The 16,103-nt window shown below is 49.2% G+C and overlaps 1 protein-coding gene and 1 pseudogene across 1 annotated transcript; both read left to right on the top strand.

Annotated features, from left to right (window-relative positions):
- Positions 1-4,056: 4,056 nt before the first annotated feature.
- Positions 4,057-5,808, top strand: LOC149149712 (acetolactate synthase 1, chloroplastic-like; annotated as a pseudogene).
- Positions 5,809-14,909: 9,101 nt separating this feature from the next.
- Positions 14,910-15,563, top strand: LOC149149711 (toll/interleukin-1 receptor-like protein). Its single transcript, XM_089442566.1, has one exon. The coding sequence runs from the start codon at positions 14,910-14,912 to the stop codon at positions 15,561-15,563; it is 654 nt and encodes a 217-aa protein (XP_089298692.1).
- Positions 15,564-16,103: the final 540 nt, after the last annotated feature.

Raw genomic sequence — 16,103 nt, 5'->3', positions numbered from 1 at the left:
CTGAACAAGGGATTGCGGAGCAGAAAGGAATTGCTTCGGAATACCCTATCCGATATTGTGAGAGTGCAAAATAGGAATATGTTTTGGAGGTACTAGTGCAGGATATAGCCTAACTATTTTTATTCGATTCTATTTTTATCTCTAAATATTAGAGAGAAATTGTAGTTTTCTGCATAAATTTTGAACTGGAAGTTAACTTATTTCTTAATATACTATTCGCCCATGGTATAGTCAAATCACCTTTAATTTATAGCAGCTAAGAAATAGCTACATTCCTCATATTCATCCTCTTTCCTGAAAGAATGGTATGAAGGGTTTGTACCCTATCTGGACAATAATGTCATTGCGACTAATTTTTTTCTCCAATGTAGTTATCTCGGACATTGCAATTTCATGGAATATGCTTCATCATATCAATTGGTGTAATTGTATATGGATGGTTATTTTAGGTTATTCACCTATGGTATGGTCAAATATGCCTTTAATTTAGCTACTTTCTTCAATATCATCCTTTTTCCTGAAAGAATTATGTGAAGGGTTTGTACTCTATCTGGACAAAAATATTATTGTGACATTTTTTTTTCTATCTTAAATGCAATTATCTCAAACATTGCGATTTCATGGAATATACTTCATCACATCGATTGGTATAATTCTATTAATTCTATTTATTAGCTATCTTGATTGCAATGTATGGATGGTTGTTTTCGGCCAGGCTCAAACATCTTTGTATTGTGGTGTATTTAGTGACTATTTTGATGTATTTATGTTGAAAATTTATAACCTTCATAAGAATTTTTAAGTTCATTGTTATTCAATAAGTAGTGTATTTTGTGAAAGACAATGGAGATCAGTGGATCTTCTCATTTGCTGTGAACAATACTAGAGTGCTCAAGCTAGTGTGTACAAAGCATATCACAACAAGATATATTCATATTTTGCATGTGCGAAGTATGCATTATTCTCGCATATGGAATTTTTAATAGTGTTCTTCTATGAGAAAAGTATGCCTTTATGTTTTGATGCAGACACCTCCAATCTGCACAGCACTCTGATCCTCAGGTTTCCATAGGGGTAGACTTACACCACCCATTTAAACCTAACATAAATGTCAAAGAACGCTTCCCATGATCTGAAAAGGGGTTAGTAACTATAATAGGGAATAGGTTGTGCAATATTTAGCAGAGGGATCAAATAAAGATTTCCAATCTCAAAACCTGCAAACAAGTTTACAACAGAAGAGATTTAGTGAAGAATTACGTGATGCTCTGTTCCTGCAAACAATTGCGGTATTTATGAATGCAAACCACTAAAATATTCAGGTTGGGGATGAATAATCTACAGGGGACAACACCAATCTTTAGATTGTCGAAAATCTAGAAAAGTTGTCTTTATTCCATTATCTCTAATCTTTGATACAAAGAAAACTCCCTAGATAACTAGCATACCGGCCCTACAATGGCTTCCCTCAGCGTATGGCTCATCTGAGCACATTCTTTATCCCCCCTATGACAATTATAAGCACTGGATATACATCTATACCAAACTAGACTCCCGTTTAATGAGCTTAAAAAATGCCAGTGGATTGTGACAGATCTCATTGATGGTATGTCCTTCTGGAATTGCCACAGTTGAGTTGTAGAAGTAGCCTGCCTAGCCTGCCCACCTTCTGTCCACGTTTCCTTGTTAGCACCTATTCCCTGGTTAGTTTTTCTTTCTTCACATCATGTAGTGCGGTTTCTTTCCACTAATCATTCTGCTGAGTTGTAAGGAATCTTAAAAGATAACCACGACTGCAGTTAAGGGGAGATAGCAAGATGCTCCTGCATCTAGTTACGCCGTAAGGAGTTTCCCTCTGAAATGAACTCCCCCAAATGCTTTTCTGTCCTAATCGTAGCAGTTAGATGTTTTGTTAGATGATTGAACAAAAATCAGCGGTCTAATTTAATAAAAAATGTTTTAAAACATTAGAAAACCTTAAAAAACGTTATTAGCCTGCAGTTGTTTGTGCTTTTGCAAGGCATTTGATTCGTTTAACGCTTGGACCACCAATTTGGTTAACGGCGAGCGGGTTGAGAGGTTATCACAGCACCCTCCAGGAGCGTCGATGATGGAGCAATTGGTTCCCGAAATAACAACGCATGCTCTCAGTTATTTGGATTATCCGAGCTTGTGCCGTCTCTCCATGACGAATTCTTCCATGCGTCGGGCGGCCAACGACGATAATGCCTGGAAAGCCCTCGATCACAAGGTAGCAAATTAGTCGATCCTCAATTTTTGTTAATTAATTGAATCCCAAAGATTTAGTTTTTCATATTTGACCGAGTACAGTTTTTCTGTGAATTTTTTATCTGGAAAAGCCCAATTTAACGAATAATAGTTCTGTTCAATTGCGCTTTTCATCATGGTGTGGGGCTTGTTTAAATGCCCTTGTTCCTTTCACCTCGCCACGCTTTGGTTGTATGAAGGTGCAATTTTTTTATTTTTATTTTATTTTATATTTATTATTTATTTATTTATTTATTTTTTGAATTTTTGAATTTTTGAATTTTAATTTTTATTATTTTTATTTTTTTATTTTATTTTTTATTTTTATTTTATTTATTTATTTATTTATTTTCTGAGCAGACTTGTTTCTTGGAATTTTCATCTGGGTAAAAACTTATTCGACAAATGATCAGTTCTTGAATTATTTTTCTAAACTAGGGTTTTATGGTTTGTTTAAATGCCCTTGATTTTTTCAATTGCCCATGCTTTTGTCATATTAGGTTGCATTTTTTGTCTGAGAAAACTCTAATGCCTGGAAAGCCCTCTATTACAAGGCAACGAATTAATCAATCCTCAATTCTCGTCAATTAATTGAATACCAAAGTTTTAGTTTGTCAAATTTGACCGGGTACACTTTTTTCCTGTGAATTTTTCATCTGGCTGAAATCTGAATTTAACAAATAATAGTTCTCTTCAATTGATTTTTTCATCAGGGTTTAGGCTTGTTCCTTGTTGCTTTCATCTTGCCACGCTTGCGTTGTATGAAGTGCAATTTTTTTTTTTTTTTTTTTTTTTTTTTTTTTTTTTTTTTTTTTTTTTCTGAGCACACTTGTTTTCATCTGGGTAAAAACGAATTTGACGAATGATCAGCCCCTAAATTTCATTGCTAAACTAGGGTTTTAAGGTTTGTTGCCCATGCTTTTGTTATATTAAGTTGCAGTTTTTGCCTAAGAAAAATCTCTCTAGGTTACTTAAGTGAAATTTTGATCTGGGTAAGGTGACAATTTGACAAGTGGCCAGTCTGTTGAATGATGTCGTTAAATTAAGGTTTAGTGTATGTACAATGCTCTTGTTATTTTCAATCGGGCAAGCTTCTGTTATATCAAGTTGTAGATTTTGTTTGACCACATTTGTTTTGTGGAATTTTCAGCTGAATAGATCCCAGGTTTGATGAATGATCACTTTTTTGACTTATACTTAAATTAGGGCTTAGTGTATGTCAAATTGGGCATGTTATTCCAAGCTCTAGGTTTTGGGTTTTCTTCTCATTTGCCAAGTTAAGCTCACAAGGGCCCACTCTATTTGCAGGCAGCATCAGAGAGAACATTGCTTACGGTAAAGAGAATGCAACAGAAACTGAGATAGTAGAGGCTGCAAAGGCTGCCAATGCCCACGATTTCATTTCGTAAGTACACTGAAATAAATCCCCTAACCACTGTTCAATTTGTTTTTCAGCCATTGCAAAATTTGTTTTCCAACCACGGTTTTTTATTTCTGCATGATGTAGAAGTTGTTTCTTTTTTCATCATGATTAAGTTGTTTCACAAACTTTTCTGAACTTACAAAACATAATTTCCATGGGACACTTCATGAATCCTATCTTAAACTTCATGTTTTATTAACCAAGTTTCTTAAACCTAAAAATTAGTGGTTATTATAAATATTCTTACTGAATTCAATGCAGGTTATCTTTTTCTTTTAAGTTATAAATAAATAAGTCCTATATGAACAACTTGCTAGACTTCTTGTTAAATTCCATGCATTGTTAATGTTTCAGTGGCATGAGGGATGGATATGAGACCTACACCGGCAACAGGGGAACTCAGTTGTCTGGGGGGGCAGAAACAGAGAATAGCAATAGCAAGGGTAATTATAAAGAATCCAAGTGTCTTGTTGTTGGACGAGGCAACGAGTGCTTTGGATAGTCATTCAGAGAAAGTTGTTCAAGAAGCACTGGATGGAGTCATGGTAGGAAGAACCAGCATGGTTGTAGCTCATCGTTTGAGCACAATTCAGAATGCTGACAGTATAGCAGTCATTGAGAATGGAAAGGTTGTTGAACAAGGAAATCACGCTTCTCTACTGAGCAAAGCCGAAGGAGGTGCATATTTTGGTTTGATTAAACTGCAGCAACCACATTAACCAATTATTCAACCTGTAAGCTAAACTGCAATAACCCTCATACTCCTCATCACAAATGTGGCCAGTTATAAAGAGTGCAGGGCAGTCAGCGCAAAATTGATATTTGAGTTGTTTCGCTAAATGGTGATGATTAGAAGCAGAAAGGATAATAATTAGGCTGTATGTTGTAAAAAAGTTAATTAAATATCTCGGGTGATTATGAAGAATAATCATAAACCTTATTATTACTGCTTTCAGAAGTAGAAAGGTTAATAATTAGGCTATCTGTTGTAAAAAAGTGAATTAAATATCTCGGCTGATTATAAAGAATAATCATAAACCTTATTATTATTGATTTTAATGTGAAAATTATCTTATCTGGAGCAAATTTCCTTGTTTCATGGATGTTTTTAGAATTGAATGGCACTGCAAATCTTCTTTTGTTATACTTGAGGATGGGCTACAATGGAAATGTGTGCATGTAACAAACTTACATTTTCATGAACATCCCAGTAAAGTATGTATTTTAAATTTTCATATATTGTATATAAAATTTAATATCCGACGCAGCTTTCGTGATTTACAAATTTCATTAAATTTAACATCCGACGTAGCTTTCGTGATTTACAGAACAACCTTGGGATTACACAGAAAAATATATTACGTTTTTTCTTTCGTGATTTACAATTGCAAGAATGATATGATAGGCTGGAGTTTTCCGAGTGGAATGGGGACTTACGAGAACATAAAAGAAGATGGCCTTTGAGTTTCCAAGATTTTGAGGATGCCATTCCTCCCCAGTTTTCCATTCAACTGCTATGTGAATTAACTGATGGTAATGCTATAATCAGTACTAGAGTGGGCCAACACCAGATGTGGGCAGCCCAATGGTTCCAATATGAGAGACCTCGACTATGGCTGACATCAGGGGGTCTCGGGGCTATGGGATTTGGTTTGCCTGCAGCACTTGGGAGCTTCCGTGGCCAATCCAGGGGCTATTGTTGTTGATATAGATGGAGATGTCAGTTTTATGATGGATGTGCAAGAATTGGCCACCATCAAGGTAGAAAACCTGCCTGTTAAGATGATGATATTGAACAATCAACACTTGGGCATGGTGGTCCAATGGGAAGATCGCTTTTACAAAGCAAACAGAGCACATACTTACCTCGGGGATCCATCTGCTGAATCTGAGATTTTCCTCAATCTTTTGAAGATGGCAGATGCATGCAATATACTAGCAGCTAAGGTAACAAAGAAAGCAGATGTCAGGGAGGCCATTTTACAAATGCTCGATACCCCGAGCCATATTTATTGGATGCCATTGTGCCACACCAGGAGCATGTCTTGCCTATGATACCCAGTGGTGGAGCTTTTAAAGATATTATAACCGAAGGCGATGGGAGAAGAGCATACTAAAAAGAAGAGCCTAAGCTGTTTCTCATTGTATAAGATTATTCTAGGTTCTAAAAGTGCATTTTCATTGTTTTCCTTTTGAAGGTATGGAGAAAGCTTTATTTTCTCTCCTCTACAATTTTATTGGTAGGACACATTTTATTTCTCTAAATTATACAGTACATAAATCAGGGCAAGTTTGGACACTTTCGATTGTTCACAAAGTCTTGATTTTATGTTTATATGTTGCTTTAATGGGCGAACAGCCCAACCCTTGGAACGTACTACCGCCCCAGGTGGCGAAGAGCCGACATCGAGGTGCCAAACCTTCCCGTCGATGTGAACTCTTGGGGTTATAAACTAGATCAGCTATTTGATTAGTACCTTCGTAACCCAGGAAGGGTCGATATCCCAAGGAAAAATTTTGGATATGAGCTGGGGCGGAAATAACTCCACAGGGAATTTCAAGACGTTTACCAATATGACGTTCCATTTGAGTACCAAATATTGCAGAGGGTTCCACGCGAGAGATATTAACGAATGCAACAAACTTTCATCTCTGTTTCTACTGATATTGGGTGGCCAATGAGGCAAGGGCATAAATTTTGGTGCATTGTATCTCTTCTTCTACTTTTTTTTTTTTTTTTTTTTTTTTTTTTTTTTATTTTTTCTGTATTTGCCTATTTGTTATAGCAAATGTGCATTCATTTCATTGCATAGAGCATTTTGCAAAGTAAGATTCACATAAGATATCCAAGGATGAATTGAAAATAACCTATACGAGGAGGATAAATGTGGTAGTGTCATGGATTGCATAATAACATATGGCATACAGGTTTGATGGTAACTCACTATTTCTACCTTTGACAATGGACTTTGAAAAGATGCCCATCCTATATGTAAGAAATTTGTGTTTTAAAATTTTTTTGAATTGCTAACTCGAGATCTTGAAGTCAAGACTTTTTACTAAATGTCTTTGCTGGATACCTTAGAGATGTAACTATTGTTCTACTTAGCTATTGTCTAACAATTATAACAGTTAGTGAATTCCATATTGTAGGACATATGTTGGAAAGTCAATTTTTCGTTGTTTCTAGAATTTTAGAGTTGACCTTTCCTGTATTATTATAAAACCCTGACCATTGACAGTGATTTCTAAATTATATTTTTGCAAATGCATATCGCTCCCAGAGTAAAACTATTCAATGTTTAGGAAGAAAGAGTATCGGGTGTTGTGGGGTGACGTTTGGGGGTGGGTCTTCGGATCAAAACATCTCTCCTTGTACATCGCATGGTAAATCATGCTCAACTTCTCTGTAGTGAAACATTTTGTAGGAACATGTTCCATTCTTATTTAAATGGAGCTCTTCTTCATTTGAAGAATCTTCTGCCCAAACAATTGTAGGTTCTGCAACTAGCTATTTGAGATAGTTGACATAAATTTAGATTGTTACACCTAGATATGAATCCATTCATCTCATCAATTAAGTGGATTGCTTTTGTGAAAATGTGTTTCCTTATTGGTTTGGGATATTTTATTTTTGCCATTTGGCTTGAGAGAAGTGAGGTGCACTCTACAACCAGGGGTGCAGAGGACATTGAATGTGTGTCACGTCACTTGTATAAGGTTAATAAAATAAAATGAGAGAAAAGTCACTGTCATATGTGTAGAAATTCCACGAAAATTCTGATCTGCTTGAATGAACAAATATGAACCTAACTTGTAACTCGAGATGCAGAATATAAAAAACAATGTAAACTTTGAAACGGGAACTATAAACTCAAAACGGGAACTTTGGCCAAAAAACCCCAAAAAAACATCAAAAACAGTGCTAAAAACAAAAAGTGTGTATACTAGACGATGTTTTTATTTTTTAGGCGTTAATTTTGAACATGTTTTAAAAATGGCAGTAACTACGAACTTTACTATGAAATTTTCGTGCAAAATATAGCTTCAAAATGAAAGTGATGATACTGGAATGATGATTTTTTCTTTTAGGGTCAATTTTCAACATTTTTAAAAAATGCTAATAAAACCAAATTTTTATGTGTCAAACAAAGTTGTTTATGAGGAAAAAAAACACATTAATGTTTTTGGTAAAATATCATTTTTCTTTCCTAAGTATAAATTTAACATGTTTTCAACCATAACATGCTAGGGTGGCCGCCACAGCGCGACTCGTCCCATACCTCTAACCCCCCTCTCGACACCCTTACTACCTTCACCCACAACCCACACCCCTGGCCCCTTTAATCCCTACCAACCCAACCCAACGCCTGCCCGAGCGCCCTCACCCTTCCCCCTGCCCGACCCGGGCGCCCTCTCAACCCCCGCCCCCCCAACCCTCCCAAACCCCCCCCCGTCGGCTGGGGCGCCTTGCAACCCTCCCCGCCGGGCACCCACACAACCCCCCGTGCCCAAACCCTCTCAACGCCCCCCTCCCCTGGCCCGGGCGCCCTCACCAGCCCCCGGAACCGACCCCCCACCCAGCCCCGACGCCCTCACCCGCCCCCCGGCCCTGGTGCCCTCACCCACCCTCACCCGCCAACCCACCCGGCCCGGGGACCCTGCCAACACCCCCCGCACGGGCGCCCACACAACCGCCTGCGCCACAACCCTCTCAACCCCCCCTCCCACCAGCCCGAGCGCCCACAACTGCCCCCCCACCCGGCCCCGGCGCCCTCACCCACCACTGGGCCCGGGCGCCCTCACCCACCTTCACCCGCCTGCCCGCCTAGCCCGGGCACCCTCACCCACCCGCCCGCCAGGCCCGGGTACCCTCACCTGCCCCCTCGCTCGGCACCCTCACCTGCCCCCCCACCCGGGCGCCCTCACCGGCCCGAGTGCCCTCACCCGCCGGGCCCGGGCGCCCCCACCCGCTTGGCGCCCTCACCCGCCCGCCCCCCTCCGCGTGCCCTCACCCGCCTGGCACCCGCGGACCAGCCTGGGCGCCCTGACCCACCCTGCCTCAGCCGCGCCCCCGCCTGGCAGGCGGCAGGGCGATTCCCGGAATTGCCCTGTCGCTTGCCGGGGGGCGGAGCGAGCCGCTCGGCAGGCGGCAGGGCGATTCCGGGAATCGCCCTGCCGCCTGCCGGGCGGGGGCGCGGGCTGCCCGGGTGACGCCTGGCTCCGCTGCGCAGCGGCGCGACCCAGGCGGCCTGCGCCACCGCCAGGCAGGCGGCAGGGCGATTCCGGAATCGCCTTGCCGCCTGTCGGGCGCGGGCCGCCCGGGTGGCGCCTGCCTCGGTCGCGCCACCAGGGCGGCCCGCGGCCCCTCCCGGCAGGCAGCAGGGCGATTCCGGGAATCGCCCGGGCGAGCGGGTGAGGGCGCTTGGGCAGGTGGGCGAGGGCGCCGGGCGGGTGGGCGGGCGAGCGCGCTAGGGCGGGAGAGGGCGCCGGGCGGGCGAGCGGGAGAGGGCGCCCGGGCGGGTGAGGGCGCCGGGCGGGCGAGCGGGATAGGGCGCCCGGGCGGGTGAGGGCGTCGGGCGGGCAAGGGCGCCCAGGCGGGTGAGGCGGGTGAGGGAGCCGGGCGGGCGGGCGAGGGCGTCGGGCGGGCGGGCGGGCGAGCGCGCCCGGGGGGGTGAGGCGGGTGAGCGCGCCGGGCGGGCGAGGGCGCGACCGGGCGAGCGGGTGAGGGCGCCCGGGCGATTCCCGGAATCGCCCTGCGCCGGCGGGCAAGGGCGCCCAGGTGGGTGAGCCGGGTGAGGGTGTCGGGCGGGCGGGCGAGGGCGTCGGGAGGGCGGGCGGGCGAAGGCGCCCGGGCGAGTGAGGGCGCCGGGCGGGCGAGGGCACGGGCGGGCTGGCGGGTGAGGGCGCCCGGGCGGGTGAGGGCGATTCCGGGAATCGCCCGGGCGCCCTCACCCGCTCGCCCGCCCGGCGCCCTCGCCCGCCGGGCGCCCTCACCCGCCCGCCCGCCGGGCTGGTGAGGCGGGCGAGGGCAGGGGTGGGCGTGCGGGTGAGGGTGGTCGGGCGGGTGAGGGCGATTCCGGGAATCGCCCGGGCGCCCTCACCCTCCGCCCGCCCGGCGCCCTCACCCGCCCGCCCGCACGGCGCCCTCGCCAGCCCGGCGCCCTCACCCGCCTCACCCGCCCGGGCGCCATCGCCCGCTCGCCCGGCACCCTCACCCACCTCACCCGCCCTCACCCGCCGGGCGGGCGGCGGGTGAGGGTACCCGGGCGATTCCCGGAATCGCCTTGCCGCCCAGGCAATTCCCGGAATCGCCCTACCGCCCAGGCAATTCCCGGAATTGGCCTGCCGCCCGGGCGATTCCCGGAATCGCCCGGGCGCCCTCACCCGCCCGCCCGCCCGCGCCCTCGCTCGCCCGGCGCCCTCACCCGCCTCACCCGCCCGTCGGGTGAGGCGGGTGAGGTGCCGGGCGTGCGAGGGCGTCGGGCAGGCGGGCGCGTGAGGGTGCCCGGGCGATTCCGATTCCGGGAATCGCCCAGGCGCCCTCACCCGCCCGCCCGCCTGGCGCCCTCACCCGCTCGCCCGCCGGGCGGGTGAGGCGGGAGAGGGCGCCGAGCAGACGAGGGCACGGGCGGGCGGGCGGGTGAACTCGCCCCTCGCCCGCCCGCCAGGTGCCCTCACAGGCGGGCGGCCGGGCGGGCGGGTGAGGGCGCTCGGGTGATTCCCGGAATCGCCCTGCCGCCCAGGCGCCCTCACCCGCCCGCCCGCCCATGCCCTTGTCCGCCCGGCGCCCTCACCCGCCTCACCCGCCCGGCGAACGGGCGGGTGAGGGCGCCGGCGGGCGATGGCGCCGGGCGAGTGAGGGCGCCGGGCGATTCCCGGAATCGCCGGGCGCCTTCACCTGCCCGCCCGCCTGTGCCCTCTCCCGCCCGGCGCCCTCACCCACCTCACCCGCCCGTGCCCTCGCCCGCTCGGCGGGTGAGGCGGTTGAGGGCGCCGGGCGGGCGAGGGAGCCGTGCGAGCGGGCGGGTGAGGCGGGTGAGGGCGCCGGGCGGACGAGGGCTCCGGGCGGGCGGGCGGGTGAGGGCGCCCGGGCGATTCCCGGAATCGCCCGGGCGCCCTCACCCGCCCGCCCGCCCGGAGCCCTCGCCCGCCCGGCGCCCTCAACTGCCCGCACGCCGAGCGGTGAGGCGGGTGAGGGCGCCGGGCGGGCGGGCGGGTGAGGGTGCCCGGGCGATTCCGGGAATCGCCCGGGCGCCCTCACCCGCCCGCCCGCCCGTGCCCTCGCCAGCTCGGCGCCCTCACCCGCCTCACCCGCCCGGCGGGTGAGGCGGGTGAGGGCGCCGGGCGGGCGAGGGCACCGGGCGGGCGGGCGGTTGAGGGCGCCCGGGCGATTCCCGGAATCGCCCGGGCGCCCTCACCCGCGTGCCCACCTGGCGCCCTCGCCCGCCCGCGCCCTCACCCGCCCGCCCGCCCGGCCGGGTGAGGCGGGTGAGGGCGCCGGGCGGACGAGGGCACGGGCGGGCGGGCGGGTGAGGGCGCCCGGGCGATTCGGGAATCGCCTGGGCGCCCTCACCCGCTCGCCCGCCCGGCGCCCTCACCCGCCTCACCCGCCCGCCCGGCACCCTCACCCACCTCACCCGCCTCACCCGCCCGGGCGCCCTCGCTCGCCCGCCCGCCCGGCGCCCTCACCCACCTCACCCGCCCTCGACCGCCCAGCCCTCGCCCGCCCTCGCCCTCGCCCACCCGCCCGGCACCCTCACCCACCTCACCCGCCCGTGCGCCCTCGCCCGCCCGCCCGCCCGGCACCCTCACTCGCCTCACCCGCCCTCGCCCGCCCGGCGCCCTCGCCCGCCCGCCTCGCCCGCCCGCCCTCGCCTGCCCGGCGCCCTCGCCCGCCCGCTCTCACCCACCCTCGCCCGCCCGCCCTCGCCTGCCCGCCCGGCGCCGTTACTCGCCACACCCGCCAGCCCGGCACCCTCACCAGCCTCACACGCCCGCCCGGCGCCCTCACCCGCTTGCCCGCCAGGTGCCCTGACCCGCCCGCCCCCCCGCACGGGCGCCCTGACTCGCCGGCTCCCCCGGCCACCCTCACCCACCCTGCCTCGGCCACACCCCCCCCGGCAGGCGGCAGGGCGATTGCGGCCCTCACCCGCTCGCCCGCCCGGCGCCCTCACCCGCCTTGCCCCCCCAGGCGCCCTCGTTCGCCCGCCCGTCCGGCGCCCTTGCACGCCCGACACCCTCACCCGCCTCACCCACCCGGGCGCCCTCGCCCGCCCGCCCGCCCGGCACCCTCACCCGCCTCACCTGCCCGCCCGCCCTCGCTCGCCCGCCCGCTCGGTGCCCTCAACCGCCCGCCTCGCGCCCTCACCCGCCTAGGCGCCCTCGCCCGCCCGCCCGACGCCCTCACCCGCTTCACCCGCCCGGGCGCCCCCTCCCGCCCGCCCCGGCCCCCTCACCCGGCTGCCCGCTCGCCCGGCGGCCTCACCCACCTCACCCGCTCGGCGCCCTGACCCGCCCGCCCCCCTGCCCGGGCGCCCTGACCCGCCCTCCCCCCCCCCGGGGCGCCCTCACCCACCCTGCCTCGTCCGCACCACCCGGGCGGCCCCCGCCCCGGCCCGGCAAGCGGCAGGGCGATTCTGGTAATCGCCCTGCCGCCTGTCGGGCGGGGGCGCGGGCCGCCCGGGTGGCGCCTGCCTCGGCCGCGCCACCCGGGTAGCCCGCGCCCCTGCCTGGCAGGGCGCCAGGTGAGGGCGGGTGGGTGAGGGAGCCGGGCAGGGGGCGAGTGAGGGCGCGCGGGTTGGGCGGGTGAGGGCGCCCGGGCCGGGTGGGGGAGCGGGTGAGGGTGGGTGAGGGCGCCCGGGCTGGGGGGCGGGTGAGGGTGCCGGGGCTGGGTGGGGGGGCGGTTGGTGGGGCGGGTGAGGGCTCCCGAGCCGGGGGTGGTTGAGAGGGTTGAGGCGCGGGGGTTTGTGTGGGCTCCCGGGCGGGTGGGGTTGGCAGGGTGCCCGGGCCGGGGTGGGGGGCGGGTGAGGGTGGGTGAGGGCGACGGGGTAGGGTGGGGTGTCGGTTGGGGGGGCGGGTGAGGGCGCCCGGGCCGGTGGAGGGGGTGGTTGAGAGGGTTGGGGCGCCGGGGGTTGTGTGCGAGATTCGCAGACATCAAAGACCCATTAGAAGAGGAAAATGAGCAAAAGGAAACAGAAAATATTGTGGAAGAAGGCAATGATGAAACTCTAGAGGACGAAGAGTTTGGATTACGTGACATTGTTGATTAAATTTAAGTTATGCTTGTAAATCAAGCTTTGCAATGTTTTGACTTTGACATTTTATGAGAAAAATAAACACTCAATTAGGGTTGTTATACGTTCAATATCTGTAATATGTGATTTTCGCATTGATTTTTAAGTTAATCATTATTTTTTGAAAAAAAAAGTGATTATTATTATTTTTTTGACATGAAATTCATAAAAAAAGCTATTATTTAACCATTTTTAGTTAAAATTATCATATAAAAATTGCGATTTTGACATGTCAATTCTAGCAAAAAATTATCAAAACGTGTAGTTTTTTAGTTATATTTATGTTAAAAATGGTTATTTTTATGTCCATTGTTAAAAAATATTGTTTTTTAGAAACAATTATTTCATGTGGATTGAAAAATTAATTAAGGATGTATAAATATGTAGAATATCGAAAATTCTAAATATCGACCTCCTAATTTAAAAATGCAAAACAATAAAAACCTCACTAAAAAAAAAGTTAAAATTAAAATAAAAAACAAGAAAATGTGAAGAAAACGACCACTTCAACAATGATCAAATTTACAAAATAATTATTTACATTTTATACATTAGAAAATTTAAAGCCAAAAAACAGGTCTTTTAAAAAAAGGGAATGATGCAGAATACTCACTTTTTTAAATCAGCATGAAAATCACTATGATTCTAAAACATAATGTACATAAAAAAATTAAAGTGCCAAAAACTATGCTCTAAGAAAAACATGTTTGTTCTGCATCACCCCTTTTCAAAATCAGGTCACTTTTTTGCTATCTCTACGAAACGGGTAACAGTATCAGTTCCCGTTTCAAAGTTTACATTGTTAAAAACACTTGTTTTTCTAGGGAACCCAACTGGGAAAACCCTCTGCTTGATTGAGAATTTTATTGATAGAAGAATGAGCAATAGATATCTTACAAAAACAATCTTGTTTCAATAGGAACCAATTTGGTTTTCTATTCTTGTACTAAGTTGAAGCACTCCTTGCAAGACTTTGATCCCTACTTCCCTATTTCCTTGCGCAAGTCCCAAGGAAATTCTCCTATAAATCTGCGCACAAGCCTCTCTTTGTATGCTGAACCTCTCACAAGTTCACACACACAAACACAAATCTGTGTTCTCCACTGCCTTGTGTCGCCAACTCGTGCTCACAAGACAATTGAATAACAATGTGCCTTAATCCTTGGGGGAGTGCTCAGACATCAAGGCTCAAAGCCATTACAAGAAATACTCATTATGAACTCAATACATCACATGTAGGGATTGAACCTGTTTGGGGGCGATAACAAGTTAACAACATTTATGCCAACCACGTGAGCTAAATCCAGTTGATGTGTGTATGTGTATAAGTTACCAGATGTCAGATTTAAAATTGGATATGGATCCACCAATATTTTAAACATTAATAATTTGTTATTACATTACATTAAGTCATTTTATGAACCATATCACTCCTAACATGTTACTTTTAAGATTACTTACTAATAACATGTATGTGGTTCATAAAGTTTACATTTAATTCAATTATGTACAATGGCAGTGGTTTATAAAAATTGCTTTAATATATTTAAGAGCCTAATTCAGAATTCCACAAAAACAATTATTGAACTTCAGACTCTCTCAATCCCCTCTTAAGGTCATATGTGAGGAGATGCCAACCTAAAGGAAATATGCTACATGTCACTACCAGAATTGAAAAATGAAAAATTAGAAATGGAGTTTCTTCAAGAGTTTAATGATTTGATTTTCTCAATCAATCTATCAGCCTCTCTTTGTACCTTTTGGGACAATTTCTAGTCATATTAGTTATTCGTTAATTAGGCTGATAGTTCACTCTCCACTTGACATCTGTGCGCCGAGCTTCCAGGAGAGTTCGTGGAGTTAATGGCTATTACAGTTTACGGGCTCCAATTTCTGTTTGTATAGTCGAATCGGCATTGGCAATGGCATTCCCTGTATCCTCATGCCCCCAAAATCCTCTTGAAACTGAAATCGAGATAGAAATTGAAAGTTCGCCTCCTCGTTCTCACAATCTTCGTCCTGCAGTTTCAGCGATTGACGCCTCGTCCTCCGCGGCTGCAACGACAGCCTCCACCTCATGTAATTCCCACAGCAATCACAACTTCTATTGTGATGTATTTATCAATCACAGAGGGCCGGATGTTAAGAAAACCTTGGCTAGACATCTCTACCATCGCCTTCGTTTACACGGAATCCGAGTCTTTTTGGACCGGCCAGAATTGTATGAGGGGGGAAATTTTTCTTCGGAAATAGAAGCTGCCATTAGAACCGCCTCAGTCCATGTGGCTATTTTCTCTCGTACATATGCAGCATCGACTTCGTGTTTGAATGAGCTCTTCCTGATGTTGGAGTCGAAGGCTCCTATTATTCTGGTGTTTTACGGTGTAAAACCAGATGATCTTTGTTTGTCGCAGGGAAAAGATGGAGTGTATGCTCAAGATCTATGCAACTTAGAAATCACGCAAACGGGTGAAGGGAAACCACGATACAATTCCACCAGCATTCAAACCTGGAGAGATGCCCTTTCTCGTGTTGCAGAAATAAGGGGTTTCAATCTGGACGCATATAATGGGTGAGATCTCAACCCTCCCCTCTCAGTGTTGTAATACTTTACGCTGATTAGATATACATAGGTTAAATTTTCTCACTAGATGTATTTATTTTCTTGTGAATAACCAGAGACGAAGGGGAGTTGCTAGATCAAGTGGTTGAATGCGTGTTGAAACAGGTGAAAAAATTGATATTCAATGTTGCCAAATATTGAACTACTTTGGAGGAAAAGGTGAAGGATTTTGAAAATAGATTCCTGTTGCAGTAGTAGCAGGAGAGTAGAAAGGTTCAGGTCTTGGGGATTGTTGGGTTGGGCGGGGTTGGAAAGACAACCTTGGCGAAAGAACTCTTCAACAAGAAGAGGTCAGATTACAGTAAATCTTATTTTTTATGTGATATTAGGAAAAATGCAAATAAAGGTTCATTACATCACTTGGAGAGTGAACTTCTCAATGGCTTGACTCACTTTGATATTCATATAGACAACATCTATGAAGGCATATAGATTCTTAAAAGAAATCTCTCATGTTCTAATGCTTTCACAGTTTTTGATGACATAGATCAGG

The sequence above is a fragment of the Pinus tabuliformis genome, chromosome 9 (genome assembly GCF_031772625.1).
Source record: "Pinus tabuliformis cultivar Carrire ecotype Pingquan chromosome 9, CPIR1, whole genome shotgun sequence".
NCBI classification, from domain to species: Eukaryota; Viridiplantae; Streptophyta; class Pinopsida; order Pinales; family Pinaceae; genus Pinus; species Pinus tabuliformis.
This window is presented reverse-complemented; position numbering and strand designations above follow the sequence as displayed.

Excerpts from the sequence above, each read along its gene's own strand:
- LOC149149711 (XM_089442566.1), top strand. The coding sequence starts at position 14,910 with ATGGCATTCCCTGTATCCTCATGCCCCCAAAATCCTCTTGAAACTGAA.